General features: G+C 33.2%; 1 protein-coding gene and 1 long non-coding RNA gene across 2 annotated transcripts; both read left to right on the top strand.

Moving 5' to 3' along the window:
• Positions 1–490: 490 nt before the first annotated feature.
• Positions 491–1,601, top strand: LOC111365779. The gene is made up of 2 exons (XR_002697484.1): positions 491–583; positions 1,119–1,601. It is a non-coding gene; the product is annotated as an uncharacterized LOC111365779 (long non-coding RNA).
• Positions 1,602–7,162: 5,561 nt separating this feature from the next.
• LOC111365778 (defensin-like protein 4) lies at positions 7,163–8,285 on the top strand. Its single transcript, XM_022986303.1, has 2 exons — positions 7,163–7,252; positions 7,780–8,285. Exons 1-2 carry the CDS (start codon positions 7,186–7,188, stop codon positions 7,956–7,958), a joined length of 246 nt encoding a protein of 81 aa, XP_022842071.1. The 5' UTR covers positions 7,163–7,185; the 3' UTR covers positions 7,959–8,285.
• Positions 8,286–18,663: the final 10,378 nt, after the last annotated feature.

Below are 18,663 nucleotides of genomic sequence, written 5' to 3'. Positions count from 1 at the left end.
TGTGAACAAATTATTATGATGGGTTTATAGTGAGTTCTAAATGTTTTTTTTTTTTTTTTTTTAAATAACGGAGACCACATCTTTGGCTGATTGGACCATATCCAAAAACGAGGTACTCTACCAATTTGGCGTGAGCATAGAATTTCGTTTGAGTTAATTGGATATTTTAAACTGCAGGTTTGGCGAAAACTATAGATTGTCAACCGGCTATAAGTATCATTGATTTATATTTAATTAATTGAATCATTTTCAAGCTGAGATATTGTGTAAAATAATAAAAATGAATCACAGTATTATCAAGTTGTTCTTTTCATTTTTTTTATTAACACAAACTCATTCAAAGACATTATTATAAAGCAATCATAAATACTCAGTCTTGATTGATTCAGTCATCACTTATTATTCACATTTGATTAAAATAAAATATGTTGAATTGGGTAGTTGCTTCGTTTATCTATAAATACCTCTTCTCACTTGTATATTAACACAAACATTTGAAATTAAGAGTACATAGGGATGGCTAAACTCAACAAGACTACTTTTCTTGCTCTCTTCTTCTGCTTCCTCATTTTTGCAGCCTATGGTAGGTAGTTTTGCACCCCATGACGGATAGTTAATTTTTCATTACTGGTTTCAAAGTGGAAAACATTGTCATGTTCAGAGCATAGGACTGAACAAGATTTGTTGAAAGAACTACTCTATTTTTTTCACGTTTAATCAAGTCTAATTCTATCTAGTTGAATGTAACAAGATATGTCATCACCGTCTTCATTATTTTTCCATGCACCATGCATATGATTATCATGAGAAAATAACCCGAGACAGTTTAACGAACCCTTTTTCCATCTCTCACCCCAAGATAGTGCACGTCGAATCATAGTTTTTTTTTTTTTTTTTTGACATTTTCTCACCAAAAAAATATTCCTATATATGTGTTGTTTCAAGTGAATTTTGGCTTGTTATTCATTTTTCTTAATATGATAAGAAATTTACAGAATATATACAATTGAGTAAGATTAATGCCTACCATAAAAGAAGTGTTCTTAAAAGTAAAGTAAAATATAGACGTAAATTCATCGAAGATACTATTTATCTTTCCTGATCCAATTTTTATGCAGAGATGCAAACAGGGGAGGCAAAATCTTGCACAAAACTCAGCAAAGGATGGCGTGGGTTGTGTGCTCCTAAAAAATGCAGCAGTTACTGTATTCACCACGAGGGAGCTTACCATGGTGCTTGTCTAAAAAATCACCATAATAAGAATTATGGTTGCTACTGCTACTACCGTCATTGCTAATCAATGAACCTTATATAGTAACGTCATCCGTTGCTACATAGTTCCATGTACTTGTTGGAGGTCACACCTTGTGCCGGTCTGCAAGTTTGTACTGTGTTTATGTTTCCATTAATATTGCAATCCTCGAGTGCTTTACTTTTAAAAAAATAAATGCTGCCTGTGCGAGCTCTTGCAGCAAGTGGTGTCAGTTGTGTCCATCAGTTTCTGTTACTTTGTTGTATTTGTATTACCTTAATAATGAAGATTGTAAAGTTTCTTGTAGTCTGTTTCTTGATAAAAGTATAAACTGGTCCGATTTGTTAAAGATGAGCATAATATTTTATATGAGATGGTTTGACGAGGCATTAGAGCAAGTAAATGTTAAATTCTCGTTGTCCTCCATCTATGAAGATTGTGCATGTATTAGCCGCCTTTTGATAAAAATGAATCGGTGTTCATGTGAGATGGAAAGTGTAAAGACTATTAACAACTTAAGATTTTAGATGATGTGGTTTAGCATCACCCAACTTAAATGTGTATTGATTTGAAAGGTTGTGAATTGAGAAAGATACTATGAAAGTACAAGGTTGCAAGTTGGATTTGAAAAACATTCAATAGACGGTTGCGAGTTGGACTTGAAAAACATCATTTTCTATTTATAATGCATAATTATATGCCATTATACCATTGTAGTGGAAAGATTTAGGGTTTTATGTTAAAAGATCAATTTTATTAAGAGTAGTTCAATACCTTATATGTTAGTCTATATTTTAGTATTTAATCGATGTTGAATTTATCCCTTAACAAATATATCCCATGTTTGGTTTTGATTAAAATTTGATTTCAGTCTAGGTTAACGTCAAACAATAAATAATAACCATATCATTTATGGATCTCACAACTTTTCAACCACACATTTCAAAATTTTTTATCACAATCTACTAAAAAAATCTGATTTTAATCTTCACCAAACATCCTCATAATAAAATAGTAACAACAGTTGTCATTCGCTCAATTAATTCTACATTATTTTGCAATATTTACTACAGATTCAGAAAGAAGAAATTTTTTGAAGATGAAGTCAAAAGATCATGTTAGAAAAACATTTGTTTCTTTCATCATAAAGATTTAGATCTCGATCATAATAGAGACATGGAGAAGAGAAGGATTGACTTTGAATAGTTCCATGTATCTAGGCTCATGATCATCAAGAGTTCAGGTGATAATTAAGTGATATTTCATTACCTTATCATTTTAAAAGCACAGATATGAAATTTTCTTTTCTCATATATTTACTCTTTTACTATATATATACTAGTACACCACACGTTCGTTGCATGTGATTTATAGCGATATTGTTATGAAATTCAATTTTCTATAAATTTAATAAATCAAATACATTTAGCGAATTTTACTTTCACTCATGAAACTTTATGTATTTATTATCAAGTTTAAATTTTAAAAATAAAAATAAAAAAATAGTAATTTATATATTTGATTAAAGATGAAAACTATATTATCTAAAGTGGCGTCGGTTGTGTCCATCAGTTCGGGTTACTTTGTTGTATTTGTATTACCTTAATAATGATGGTTAAGTTTCTTGTAGTTTGTTTCTTCATCAAAGCATAAAGTGGTCCGATGAGTTAGAGATGAGTATAATATTTTATACGAGATGGTTTGATGTGGCATTAGAGTAAGTAAATGTGCAGAGTAAAATTCTTGTTGTCATCCATCTATGAAGATTGTGCATGTATTAACCGCCTTTGATAAAAATGAATGGGTGTTCACATGAGATGGAAAGTGTAAAGACTATAACAATTTAAGATTTTAGATGACGTGGTTTAGCATCACCCAACTTAAATGTGTATTGATTTGAAAGGTTGTGAATTGAGAAAGATAATATGAAAGTACAAGGTTGCAAGTTGGATTTGACAAACATACAATAGAATGAAAATATTATTTATTTGTGATGAAAACCTCAATGCTTGGGTTTTGTTTAACCAACATCACCGCCTAACCAAAGCTAAATACTAATACACAATTTGGGCCATCCTCAAATTGTACTGGTTGTTTCCAGGTCGAGCCAAGTGCTATAATATCGATATAATTATCCGATATCGTTTTAAATCATCATCCGAATTTATTAGGTATCAAAAGCCAACAATATCACCCCAAAATGTATGATATCTATTTAAAATGCATAATTATAGGTCATAATACCATCATTGGACACCCATATATATATTTGGACATAGCTGGAACCATCATAAAAACTTGATTTTGATTAGCCATGGTTATGAAACTGAGGCAAATAAAGCTTCATAAACACATTTAGCCTGTATTTGACAACTATTATTTGATATTTGAGCTATTAGAATGTTTTTAATGAAATTTCAATAATTTTTCATTTTTCTTAAAATGGAGAACTCTTCGCCTATGAATTATCCACAGGTGAAAAAGTCTCCACGAGTTATGGTCATCACCAACGGAATGATAATTGAAGATAGACGGAGACATCCATAAATTTTCCCGTAGGTAATGCTTGGTTGACATTACTTGGCTTTACATATGGATATTCTGTAGTAGGTGATGTATGATTGATTTGTTGATTGACTACACACACTGAAATTGGTAGCATGATTCATGAATAGGCTTGTGATGAAAATATACTATCGGTAAAGAATTATTCTATATGTACATTAGGTTGAACCCCAACCTTAAGGGCCCCCATCGACCCTATCCTGAGCCATCGTAGAGGAAGTAAATCGCAGGATGTGCTTCCCAGGAGCCAGGGTGGAGAGCACATGGATAGGCCAAGGCTGTTAACCCATATGGTAACTCCCGCTTGCAACAAAGTCAATTCCACCTTGCGGGGAATCGAACTCTGCACGCTATCGCGCTGAGCCCTATCCGCCCTCCCCTTTGCCACTGGGAGATATGCCCTGGGGGCATTCTATATGTACATTAGGATTTATACACTGATGTACATAATGTCTAAATGACATTTCATCATTGATGGGTATTGGACATTATGTACACCTAGTTGTAGTGAAACCCGTTGGTAAATTATGTACAATTTTTTTGTAGGTAACTTTCAACTACCTTAAAATAACAATTGTTGTTCATTGAAATATTTTCGGTTGTGCTTGTTAATAGAAATGGATTTTGTGCTTCTCCAATGGAAAATTCAAAGACACGGTCTAATAATGTTAATATGTACCCAAAATAATTGAATTGCTGCAATAAAGGATTTTTATTTATTTTTTATTTTTGCTGGGTACCATAATGAGATCCATTGCTTTAATCTTTCATGTTCATAAAATACATGTTTGAAGGAAATTAAAATTTAGATTTTTATCCAAATTAAAGTCAACAATTAATTCTAACCACATATTTCATAAAATCCATAGCTTCTCAACCACATATTTTATGAATTTTTACCAAAATCCACTAAAAATCTGATTTCAATCTCCATTAGATTGGGGCTTAAAGTTCATAGTAAACATACCTTGCACCCATTTGTTACATAATTGCTAGTTATTATAGTGTGTATTTGTACCTTAGTTGACTGCCCCAAGCTTGGATGGAGTTTGAGAAAAGTAGAGATGAAAAGAGGTTTGAAACAATCAAGTTGGTGTGCTCCATGCAATAGGAAGATGAAAGGGCATGCTCACAAATAAAAACTATCTCTGGTTCAGTAGAAGAAATAAGTTACCTTAGCGAAGAAATCAGTGCAAGGAAGAGGCATAGAAAGAGTGAAAAAGCTTGACAAAGTGTTCGGATCATTGTACAATGTCTTGAGATTTTTCACTAGCATAAAAAACATCAAAGAGTAGTGTTTCGCACCCATGAAAACTGAAAAAGCGACCTTCAGAATAATTTCGCGTGTAAAAACCAAAGCAAAGTAGCCCCCTTAGCTCAGGTTCACATTTGGTCCTTCCATCTTTAAATTGTTCAAGTTAGGATCTATCACTTCCAATTGCTTTGAGATTGATCCTCCATCTTCCCAAACTCATAACTTTGGTCCTTCATCTTTTATGTTCTTCAAATTTGATCCTGTAATATTGTGTGATTGTCAAGGACCCATAACATGCAAAAAGTATACTTTGATCGATTAACTCTTTTCGTTACGGCTAGAGAGAACATTAGGTTTCATGTACATGCCGAGCCCATTAATTTTCTCATTAGTCCATAGAGACAAAATCTAATGATTTTTTCTTTATGCAAATCCAAAATATTCGCTTAGGTTTCCCTAGAAGTATACAATATGTTCTTCCAACTAATTTTTCATAAGTAAGTTGATCACATCATCTTTGAATAGGATGTCATTATCGCGCACTCATTTTCTCTTTTTATTGGCCACTCCACCTCATTTAAACTTTTAAATGGACCGAATTGTTATGTTCAGTTTCTTTTCTTTTCTTCTCTAATTTTTTTTTTTTTTTTTTTTTTTTTTTTTTTTTTTTTTTTCCCTTTTTTTTTTTTTTTTTTTTTTTGTTTTGTTTTTTTTGTTTGTTTTGTAATACTATGTTAAGCCTTGGTGTAGAATCTTAAAATATGAAAAAGATCGCCTTGATAGTGGTTATACGTTTTTAAATCAATTATCATTTGGACATCCGTTGAATACTTTGAATACCCAAAGTCAAAAAACCTTGTCTTCTACTTGATTCAATATTATATACAACATTTGTATATATTAAATTTCTTGTAATTCTTTATGCAAAATGAATATACAAATCAATATGATCATCAACATGGTTTGAGGAAGTCCACGAATTCATAGTGGGAAACTATGATCTATTCAAACTTTTAATTTGGTACTTTCACGGTCAACATTATTATATGTTATTCCATGTATGATCACTTTCATGACTTGTTCATAGTACTCACCTGTACGTTTATCGTATCCTTTTCTCTTCAATTATCCTACCAAATTAAAAAATAAAAAATAAAAATAAAAGATTGCTTTCATCCTGTCCTTTATAATGAGAAGGCAACTTCAAATTGACATGTTTTCTTAAGTATATGGGCATTTATTGATTCAAACCATGATTAAAAGATCAAAAAGTCTAATGTCCCCTCTTCATGTTATTATATATATGAATCTATTGCCAATATATCGTGCGGATTTCACATTTATACTAATTTTATGCATTGCATTCTTCCTTCTATAACACGATTCTTCGTGTATATAAACGTATTTAACAACAATAGAAATTGAATTATAATTTACGAATTATTATAGTAAAAGGAAGTATCTAAAAGAATTTTTTCACATATATTTCAAAAATCAATTTACATTGAAGTAAATAAAATAAATTATATGAACAAATTATTAAGATGGGCTTATAGCGAGCATAAATATTCTCTTATAATTGATACCGCGTTTTTGGCTGATTGAACCATATCAGAAAACGAGGTACTCGACCATTTTGGCATGAGCATAGAATTTCGTTTGATTTAATCGATATTTTAAACTGCAGGTTTGGTGAAGACTTTAGATTGTCAACCAGCTACAAGTAGTTTTATCCTTATCATTGATTTATATATAATTAATTGAATCATTTTCAAGCTGAGATAACGTGTTAAAAAACATGAATCATAAAATTATCATTTATTTATTTATTTATTTATTTATTATTATTATTATTATTATTATTATTATTATTATTATTATTATTATTATTATTATTATTATTATTATTTATTTTAATTTTTTGTACACAAACTCATTCAAAGACATTATTACAAAGCAGTCATAAATATCAGTCTTGATTGATTCAGTCATCACTGATTATTCAAATTTGATTAAAAAAATATGTTGAATTGTGCTGTTGCTTCGTTTATCTATAAATACATCTTCTCACTCCTATATTATCACAAACACTTGAAATTAAGAGTACATAGAGATGGCCAACCTCAGCAAGACTACTTTTCTTGCTCTCTTCTTCTGCTTCCTCATTTTTGCAGCCTACGGTAGGTAGTTTTGCAATCCATGAGCGGATGGTTAATTTTCCATTTACTGGTTTCATTGTGGAAAACATTGTCATGTTCAGTACATAGGACTGAACAAGATTTGTTGAAAGAAGTACTCTATTTTTTTCACGTTTAATCAAATCTAATTCTATCTAGTTGAATGTAACAAGATATATCATCACCTTATTCATTATTTTTCCATGCACCATGCATATGATTATCATGAGAAAATAACCCGACAGTTTAACGAACCCTTTTTCCATCTCTCACCCCAAGATGGTGCACGTCGCATAATAGTTTTTTTGACATTTTCTCACCAAAATAAATAAATAAATAAATAAATATCCAATATATGTGTGGTATCAAGTGAATTTTGGCTTGTTTTTCGTTTTTCTTAATATGAAAAGAAACTTACAGAATATATACAATTTAGTAAAAGAAGTGTTCTTAATAGTAAAGGAAAATATAGACGTAAATTTATCAAATAACTGATACTATTTATCTTTCCCGATCCAACTTTTGTGCAGAGATGCAAACGGGGGAAGCAAAACCTTGCACAAAACTTAGCAAAGGATGGCGTGGGTTGTGTGCTCCTCATAAATGCAGCAGTTACTGTATTCACCATGAGGGAACTTACCACGGTGCTTGTCTAAAAAATCGCCATAGTAAGCATTATGGTTGCTACTGCTACTACCGTCATTGCTAATCAATGAACCTTATATAATCACGTCGTCTGTTACTACATGGTTCCATGTACTTGTTGGAGGTCAAGCCTTGTACCTGTCTGCAAGTTTGTACTGTGTTTATGTTTCCAGTAATCCTCAAGTGCTTTCGTTTTAAAAATAGCAGTTGCCTGTGTAAGCTCTTGCAGCAAGTGGTGTCAGTTGTGTCCATCAGTTTGTGTTACTTTGTGGTGTTTGTATTACCTAAACAATGAAGATTGTTAAGTTTCTTATAGTCTGTTTCTTGTTCAAAATATAAAGTGGTCGGATGTGTTAAAGACAGGATTTAAATAAATAAATTTGTTTACTCATTGAGAATAAAATTTTATATGAGGTGGTTTGAACTGGTATTAGTATAAGTAAATATTCACAGTAAAATTCTCCTTGTCATCCATCTAGGAAGAATGTGCATGTATTAGTCGCCTTTGATAAAAATGAATAGGTGTTCACATGAGATGGACTACTTGAAGTTAACAACTTAAGATTTTAGATGCTATAGTTTAACATTATCCAACTTAAATATGTATTGATTTGAAAGGTTGTGAATCAAGAAAGATAATATGAAAGTACTATTGGACCCAGAGAGATTGTAATAAATGAGATTCATGACGCGATATGAAGTAATGAAGACGCAACCAAAAACAAGATTTAAAAGTGAAGAAATTAACAAAGAGAGTTAATCGCAGAAGTACGAAGTTTTATTAATCGACACTATGGAGAGAAATACAAAAACTCAACAATTTTTGTTTGAACAAAATTGAAAGAGAAGAAAAGGTCGAAATAATGTGAAGTAAGGAAATAATATATTTCCATAAAAATCACGTGAAATATAAAAAAACTAAATTTCCCATATGAAAATAAGGAAACAATTTATTTCCAAAGAGAAAATCCACCCTAATTTGGTCATAAACCCAACAATCTTCACCTTGACCTAAATTCTGATGCAACGAATGAAACTCTAAGATTTCAAATTCGTCTGCATCAAAATAACCAATCTCCTCAACACAGTAACTAAAACTCTTCAAACCAAACCATAATCCTCTACAAGGCATTCACAAGCGATACTTGAACCCAAATCCTAGGTTCCCAAAATTTCACCGAGGAATTACTGTTGACCAAACAAGGTCGAAACACACTTTGTAGCAGAAACCATACTATATGCTGGATCAGAAGGCCCATTGCTAGAATTATCGCCTTCAACATTCCCAAAAACATCCCAAATATTATTAACATCATGGCACCTACGCTCCATGAGTCAAAACTTAGCAAATGAACACAGGGTATCTGTTGAAATTGGTGGCTAAGCGGAATCTCTAATGCTCCCCTAAGCAATGTTCTGAGCCGATCCAGAGCCCATCACTAGAGATAATATACCAAATTGAATATCTACCACTATATTGAACTTGTCACGATGTCTCTTAACTGATTCTGCGCTTCTCTGCAAGAGGTACAATTGAGACTTCGTTCGTCCCTCAAGTACAACCCAGACATCTCTTCAGACCTTCAAAACTCCACCTCCAGAGAATTTATACCCTTTTGCATATAGAGTACTAAGTGAGATGAGATTCCTTTTCAGGCCTGGAATATGTCGAACCTGATCAATTGTTCTGACTGTCCCATCCCGTTATCATAATCTGACGCGATCGATTCCATCAACATAGGAAAACTGGTTGTATCCAATCACAACTTCACCTTGCTTGACAGCCTCATATGTCTTAAAGAAATTTCAATTAGAACACATATGATGTGAACATGCCGAATCAATAATCCATTCCACGTTAGGCTTAGATTCCATGTCAGTTATCACGGTCAACATCACATCTTCGCCATCTAAAAAATCCTCAACTGTATTTGTTTCGTCTGAAGTCAAAGGTTGCACTTCACGATTTATATCTAAATCACCTTTAACTTGCAACATATCACAATCCTTTCGAATATGTTCCTTACATCTGCAGTAGAAGCAAAACAAAGAGCTGTTATTCTTCGATTTGCCCCTCCGTCGACCACCATGAGATACAAGAGCTTCCTCATCCCTCGATGTAGCTCCAACCAAATGTTTCAACTTCTCTTTTGAGTGCAAAGCATCATACATGTCGTCAATAGTCAAAGTATCCCGACTATACAAAACGGTGTCCCGAAATGACGCATAAGAATCGGGCAACGAACATAACAAGATCAAGAGAAGATCTTCTTCATCGTACTTAACCTCCAACATTTCTAAATCTACGACAATTTTGAAAGCCCAAGAATGACTAACCAAGAGGGTGGTGAATTGGTTATCTAAATCTTTTTCGAAAATAAATGCTAATTTAATCAATTTACAAGTTCGATAATGAGCAAGCAAGATAACTTGAAAATAACAAGAGAAAATGAGAAGAAGATGCAAACTATATGTTATGGAGATTCGATTCAATCAACGATCTACGTCCCCCATTACCAAATTCTCTGTCACAAACAAGGCATTTTCTACTAAATGTGATTAACTTATGGTGTAATCCAATCTTTATAACGCTTTCGATGACTTACAATCAAGGAACACCGATCCTTTTACATCGTTAAGCTTTTGGGACCTCAACCGACCCACAATCCAAAAACAAAAATGAAATTACAATTAAAAACTTCTCTCTTAATTAATGATATGAAGTTAATTAAGAATCAAGAGAGAAATAGGTACAACACTTCAATAATTGAGATATATGATTTTTACAAAGAATATTGCTCAAGTGTTGTATAAGTAAAACTTTAATTGAGATATATGATTTTTACAACTTTTTGATCACTCAAAAAGTTTTTCAAAAATTAAATGATTTAATCTTTTAAGAATTGAAAATTAAGGTAGAAAATATCAATAAATGCTTCACTTTAATGCTAAAAAATTGTCTTGATAATTGTGATAGAAAGTGGGGTGTATATAGCCATCAAACGGTAAAAAATCTGTCAATCCGGACACGGGATCTAGACGTTCGCTTGAGATCCGGATGGATAACTAACTATTTGAGAAACGATAATTGAAATGAATGTTGGGAGGTTCATCCAGACATCCGGATGGGCAAAAAAATGCCTCTACGAACTTTCTTCTTCGTGATGAAATTTTCATGCAGGTACTCGGAGGATTTTCTCACTTATTGTATAGATAAGTATTTTGTAAATATATAATCTTGAAAATCGAGATACTTATCTTTTGAAAAATAATATTTATGCAAGTATTGTTTGTCGTGAAATAGTCTCATGCATAAAAATTGTTTGAGCTATAATCGATGTGAAATATTAAGGTGTTTTACATTTACATTTGAGCACAAAAACACATCTATAGCAAAAGTTTTCTATCTCTTCTTCCAATGTGATTTTGATGCGAATGCTCGATTTCTATTTCCATGCTAGTTAATTCGATCGTTAAGCTTCAAAAAGTTCGTCCATGTGCATGGTTCTTGATCTTGATTCTTCTATCTTCATTCTTTATTAGTTTCGTGAAAAACTCTCTCAACACTTAATGCACACTCAAGGTTTCTTGGAAAAACTAACTCTACAATTTTCAATTAATATAGACATTTCTCGGAAAAACTAACACTTAATGTACGAGTATAATACTTCGATTTGGTTAAAATTCGAAGACTTCTTCAGAAAATTCAAAAACTAATAATTGGAACCGTGAATGTGAGAAGACATTACTATTCAATATTGCAAGATGCACTAATGAAGGAGTAGATAAGCAAATTTTGGCTTGGAAAACAACTGCACCCTATTACAATTAACAATTATAGTAAAATCTAATTACGTCCGTATGAATGACATGACAATGATATTCACATGGAGGCCAATAGTAAGACCGCCTACATAACAAGCCCAATTTTCCATCAAATTACTCATAAAAACATGCATTACTTTCTCCAAATTTGTGCATGTGAGTGGAGATAAAGAGAGGCACCTATTGCAATTCCAGCAACCCTTCGTGTTGAATAAGGCCTCATCTCGATTTACACAAGGCAGATGGTATGCTTAGGGGCAACCCCTGGAAACCAAATGCGAGGCACAACTATTGATAAGCATTACAAACACATATAGCCCAGAACATATAATTTTGAACACATTTTTTAGAACTTACTGGCAATCACGTAGCACAAGGTGTCCCAGCATCGAAACAAATTTCCTCTCCTACCTTCTTTCTAGCTGAAGCTTTTGGTGTGGCCTTACAACTCAAAGCAATTTTTGAATTCTTCGCCCTAATCCAACTCCTATCTTTGTAGCTTTTTCAAGATGGTATGTAAACACCGTATCCACCATGTATGGTTGATCATCTCCAGATATAGGATTACCATCATTGTACCTTCACAAAAATATTTGTTGGTTACATTTCAGATTTGTATTTATCAGTTTTTCTTAATAAGAAATTAAAATTCGAAAAGCTTAGTAAACAGCAGAAAGGTACAAAGATAAATAATAGTTCAGATGAACACAAAATAATAGTATTACTTTAAAGTTAGTAGATGCTCCTATTATATATGTATTCAATGTCTACGTGTTCCTTGAATTTATGTAAGGGTATTATCATTGATAATTTGATTTGTGTTCTCAACAATTGCATTTCCTTCTGCAAGGAAGTAACATTAGTGTGAAATTTTGATTTTTTTAAAACATTTCAAAATACAATTTAAAGCTAAATTACATATCAAGTATAAATCATAAGGTTCACATTCCATCTAACCAAATATGGGGTTGGAATGTTACCTGTAAATGATTGTCTAATAATTCCTGTTGGGTTTTTGATACCCAATAAATTTCGGGCTATAATGTTAACGTGGGTTAATATTATTTCATAGGCATAAGCCGATGAATGAAATAAGTCCAACAATCAAGTCCATGAGCTACACCTAACCCAATTTTATTCCTTATGGATGGCTTGAATCTTAGCCCGTTTACCCCTTTAATGGTCCAACTTAAAGCCTAATCCTAGAGTATATATATGAATATAACCCTAGCCTCTTTGATATGATAATTGTGTGATTTTGAGAGAAGAAACTAGTGAATCCCGGCTGCCCCCCTTTTGTGTGAAAAAAAGGTGTCCAGAAGTGTCCAAAACGCTTGTATAACGTGTGCAATTGGTAGTTCTTTCATAGTATACCTTTGTGGTGTCTTCTCTTAGCCTTTGTGGCCATAAATCATCATTCTTTCTTGTCCTACGTGGGTAAGATTGTATAGCAATCAAGGTGAATCAATTGGTTGTGGTTTGGAGCCGTTTGGATTGGTTGTTGGTAGAGAAATGTACGTTGGACTGAGCCTGAAAAACTACCGTTTGAAGATCTTTTGAGAGAGCTTCCGTAACAATTGGTAAGAAGAAGGGCAAGGGACGAGACAAGACTAGTGGTAAAAGGTGTTACAGTTGTGGTAAGTATGAACACATTATTAGGGACTGTCCCAAGAAGAAAGATAAGCTGAAGGGAAAGATGAGAGGTGAGACAAATTTGGTTGAGGGGTCGAGTTATGACCCCAGTGAGGTTTATTAAGTGTAAACCTAGTTACTGCATATGCATCTGTGTGTGATCCTTTCTGCATGTGTATGATTGTCTAAATTTTGTTGCGTGATTATTTGCTACATCTCAATGTGTTTGATATGTGCATTTGCATGAATTTGAGACATTAGGATTACTTGGTGTAATTGCTTGCATGCATAGTAGGTTAGGATGTGTTAGCAGTGTGTTGTGTGTCTTTTGGTGAGGTGGAGTATAGATGCCTAAGGGTACATGGTGGTTTGTACCGAGGGATGTAGAGTGTGACATTTGGATCACGAGTGGAGATGTGATCAAATGTCTAGGATCCTTTATCTGGAAAGAGACCCTGATCAGGTGGAGTGTGAGAGAGACACTTCTATCACTTCTGTTAGGTGGAGACCCATTATCCACGTAGGTTGGGAGAAGTGATGTGGAGATAGAGGATTATCCCGTGGACTTAGGACCTATTGTGACTCACCAGTTAAACATGAGTTGAGTGATCTGTCTAGTGAGCATCGTGGGCGATGAGAGGAGATATGTGTTTTCGAGGTGTGAGCAACACGGAATGGGATAGGATAAGTGTGGTGAGATCTTTTCTTAGAGTCATTTATGCATGTGTTGCATATGTGGTTGACCATGGTTTGATTGACTTGGTGTTAATCTATGGTTCTATGTGAACGTGTTTCTGAAAAGATCTGTGTGTGTTATCCTATAGTATATCGTCATCGCATGTGTATTTGCTCTTGATTGTTTACTGTTAAATATTTGCTTCTACTTGGGTGTTTTTGACCTTAGCCCCAGTGAGTACATGGAGCAGGTATGGTATGTGTTTCAAGTTGGAAACACGAGGTAAGGTCTGTGATCCAATTTTATTGGCTACCTTGATTATGCAAGTGTTAACTGTGTGTTTTGATTGCTTACAGATTTATTGGGCATCAAGGTGGAGATTTGTTGGGTTTTTGATACCAAATAAATCCCAGGCTATGATGTTAACGTGGGTTAATATTATTTCATACGCATAGACCGATGAATGAAATAAGTCCAACAATCAAGTCCATGAGCTATACTCGACCCAATTGTATTCCTTATGGATGGCTTGAATCTTGGTCTGTTTACCCCTTTAATGGCCCAACTTAAAGCCTAACCCTAGAGTATATATATGAATATAACCCTAGCCTCTTTGATATGATGATTGTGTGATTTTGAGAGAATAAAACTAGTGAATCCCGGCTGCCCCCTTTTGTGTGAGAAAAAGATGTCCAGAAGTATCCAAAATGCTTGTATAACGTGTGCAATTGGTAGTTCTTTCATAGTATACCTTTGTGGTGTCTTCTCCTAGCCTTTGTGGCCATAAATCATCATCCTTTCTTGTCCTACGTGAGTAAGATTGTATAGCAACCAAGGTGAATCAATTGGTTGTGGTTTGGAGCCGTTTGGATTGATTGTTGGTAGAGAAAGGTACGTTGGACTGAGCCTGAAAAACCACCGTTTGAAGATCTTTTGAGAGAGCTTCCGCAACAATTCCCTCAATTCTTTTTTTACTTTGCTCTTCCTGACTTCATAGGGCTTGTGCTGAGCTTATGGATATATACATTTTTCTAGAAAGAAAACATTTGGTTAAGCTAAAAAAGTTCACTTATAAGTAAATAAGTTTCAAAATAAGATTTTTCTTTATTCATCAAAATTACAAATGAGTATGTTAATTTTGAGAGTACGGTAACAGTTACTTTTAAAATGAGTATTTTTTTATTTTTTTTTTATGATTTTAAAGTATTTTATCTTGAAATGTTTGAAAAAAGCAACTTTGTCCCTTATGCCCATGCTATACGTGAATATCATCACCACCTTGTGAATCCAATTTGTATATAATTCAAATGAAGTGTTGAAACCATTTGATAAACTGGATATTCCAGCCTAAGAATGCATGCTACAACCGACATCATATTAGATAATTTTGCAGCACATATTACAATATCAGAGTGTTTAATTAACTTAAGTTGCTTCAGGTCTACCATGTTTATAAGTTGAACTAAGATTTCTGTTAAAATAGGATAGTTTCTTCCTCTCCTTGTTAGACCTGCACAAATAATATCCTTTGACTATAAACAATTAAGAGCAAATGAAAACAAGAATTAACCATACAATCATAACAACACAAGTAGGAGTCAATCCATTAATGCATAATGATTGATCCGGGTACCACGCCCAAATTTTAGCATTCAGGCCGCACCTTTTTCCTTGGAAGTATTTTGTCGAAAAATAAAAAATAAAAAATAAAAAAAATCCTATAGTAGTCTTGAAACAATTGAATTTAGGTATTGGCGCACACTTTTTCAGGAAGCTAGGAAATAGTCAAAAAGTTGTATAAGTATCTACAAGGCGACCCACAATACCATATAAAAATCCATTTAAACAGAGCACTACACTACTATGTCATTGCTTTGCTTTACAGCAGCACACTGATTCAATGCCTCCAAAGCCTATACTTGAACTCAATAATTCAACATTACCAGATCAATACCTTGGTTTTAGATAAATGGGGAGATCCTAAAAAAAATAGAGGTAATATGCAGGGTCATGCCATGTGGAAGGCAATCTATTGAATGAAAAAGGATGGATTGATGAACCAATAAACATTATAATCCCATAACTTGGAATATTGGATGTCAAAAGATAATATGGCAAGTTTGTTTTGTCCGATGAAGAGGATAACCATTAAGTTGAGTGTATTTCTCCACAGCATCAATAAATGCCAATGTTGGGGGTACCTGAAATTATACAAATATATGAAGCTTGTGAGATTTGCAGGAAAGAATTTTCAATATCGAAACTATAAGACATGGTAAAACCATTTAACAGAGCAAAAACTCTATATCACTAAAAGTATGACCTTTCGCTTTTTCCTTAGATGTGAAAGAGCAGCATTACAGCCTGAAAGCTCAGAAATGATATTATTTGATATTCTAAGATGTAATTTTTCCCCATCATGACCCATCTCATCATCCCCAGCAGCAGCAAACAAAATAGAGTTTCATAAATCAGCAAACACAGTAAATAGAATTACTCCACTTGCAAAGAAGTCAAGTACCTCTTTTTCCATTGCTTAAGACAGCATTATTAACTGCATTTGGTGCTGCTACTGACATGGGTATCTGTCTTTTTGCCTGAGCTAGTAATGCCACTGCCTCGTCCCTTATCTTAGCCTTGTAACAACATTACCCATGTACAATCCATAAACAAATATTTATCTCTTTCAATAATTCTATAATCTCTTCGAAATTGAAATTGGAACCTTTGTTTATTCACAGCTTAACCAACAGGATAATTTGTCTTACAAATACGCATACCATGCTCCAATATGTACAGTTTATCTTATTCACACCTGCAATTCAATCCACCTCACTTGTTCTTACAACTGCATCCAGCACATTGACGGGGCAAATACAATGCACAACTTTTTTATTCCTCAAAAAATCATGAAAAATAACATAACCCAATTTAAATAATTTCTTACTTTCCTTGAATAAATTAAGAAATAAAATTGTGTTTAATGCATTAATTAAAAAAAATCACAAGATCAAATAAAATAGAGTCGAAAAATAAAGATTTCACAGAACTACCAAAATCGGAGATTATTTATGTTTCCAGTTACAAAACTTACTTGAGGAGGTATTTACGCACGAGCATGTCTGGGGAAGTCTGAGCTCAATCGAGTACAGAAAAAACTTTGCGTCGTGAGAAGGCTGTGAAGAAAGTAATATGTCCTTCACTTGCTTCAGGGACGACAACTTCACAGCCAAATCCCCATGGTTGTTCATTGAAGTGAGGAGAGGAAGCGCTTGTTCCTGAGTGGGATGAGCCATGGAATAACTGAAGCCTTCTGTGTAACTATGTTCGGCTTATTTGGAAGAGGAAGATTCATTTGGAGATTACGGCCTAAAAATAGCTTTGGAAGATTGAAGATTTGAAAACTATCAAAGGGGAAATTAAGAAAACATTGCAAGGATTTGCATGAGGAATGAATACAAAAGTAATAAGGAATATCTACGAAAAAGTGAAGAGAGAATGTTTTGGCCCTAATGAACAGTACGACCCAGTTACACTTTTGAGTTCAATTTCTTCATCCTGGGTGTTTCAAACAAGAATTTTTCCTCAGCCATGAGAGAAAAAGGGTAAGTGAAAGAGAAGGGAAGCAGTAAGAGATTGACACGTGTGAGAGAAGTGAACCATTAAACCTTTTACAAAAGAGATATTTAATGAATAGTAGAAAATTGTTCATGAACAGTAGAATCTGGATAGGTGTGAATTGGAGGTCTCATGAATGAACAGTGCTGGTCTCATCCTCTCTTTTAATTATTGTAGTGATAGTGAGAGTGATTAGTGCACATGATTTATCGCGATATTGTTATGAAACTCAATTTTCTATAAATTTAACGAATCAAATACATTTATTGAATTGAACTTACACTCATGAAACTTTATTTATTTATAACCAAGTATAAATTGTAAAATAAATAAATAAAAGATTAATTAATTTATATATTTGATTAAAGTTGAAAACCTCAATTAAAAATAAATAAAAGATCAACTAATTTAAATATTTGATTAAAGTTGAAAACCTCTATTAAAAATATATGATTGTAGCACAAATATTATACTACACACGAACCGTTTAACCGCTCTTTTGTTTGGACTTGGACATAATTTTTATTTTATTATTATTATTGTTATTATTATTATTATTAATATTATTATTTTTTGTCAATTTTGGTCTTCGTAAAAATTAATTATCTAAAATGTAGGTTTAATATAGCTTTTAGGATTTCATATTATTCGAGAATTCAGTTTCACATGTTTAATGGAGTGATCAAAGATAAGTGGATTGTGTAGTCCAGGATCAATTGGTAGTGTAATTCATGTCATTAAGGCTCAAAGACTATGTTACTATTTAATTGGAAAGGAGTTTTTAATTTTGGCGAAAAAAAAGAATTAAATCTAAGGTATATTTTCTGCCTTTGGTGCACGTTAACAAAGGTATGATTTCTGACGGGAGCGATCAAAGTATTGTCTAATTCATCCCTTGCAGCCGTCCAATGTGTGGAAACGAGAGAGATCAAGAGAAGGATTTTGATGATCTTTATTCCTTTTACTTCGTTTACTTACCACGGAAAATTAGAACCAAGTTTCACCTAATTTTTTGTAT

The sequence above is a fragment of the Olea europaea genome, chromosome 17, assembly GCF_002742605.1.
Source record: "Olea europaea var. sylvestris chromosome 17, O_europaea_v1, whole genome shotgun sequence".
In the NCBI taxonomy this organism is placed as follows: Eukaryota; Viridiplantae; Streptophyta; class Magnoliopsida; order Lamiales; family Oleaceae; genus Olea; species Olea europaea.
The sequence above is the reverse complement of the archived record's forward strand: the minus strand, read 5'-3'. Positions and strand labels throughout refer to the sequence as shown.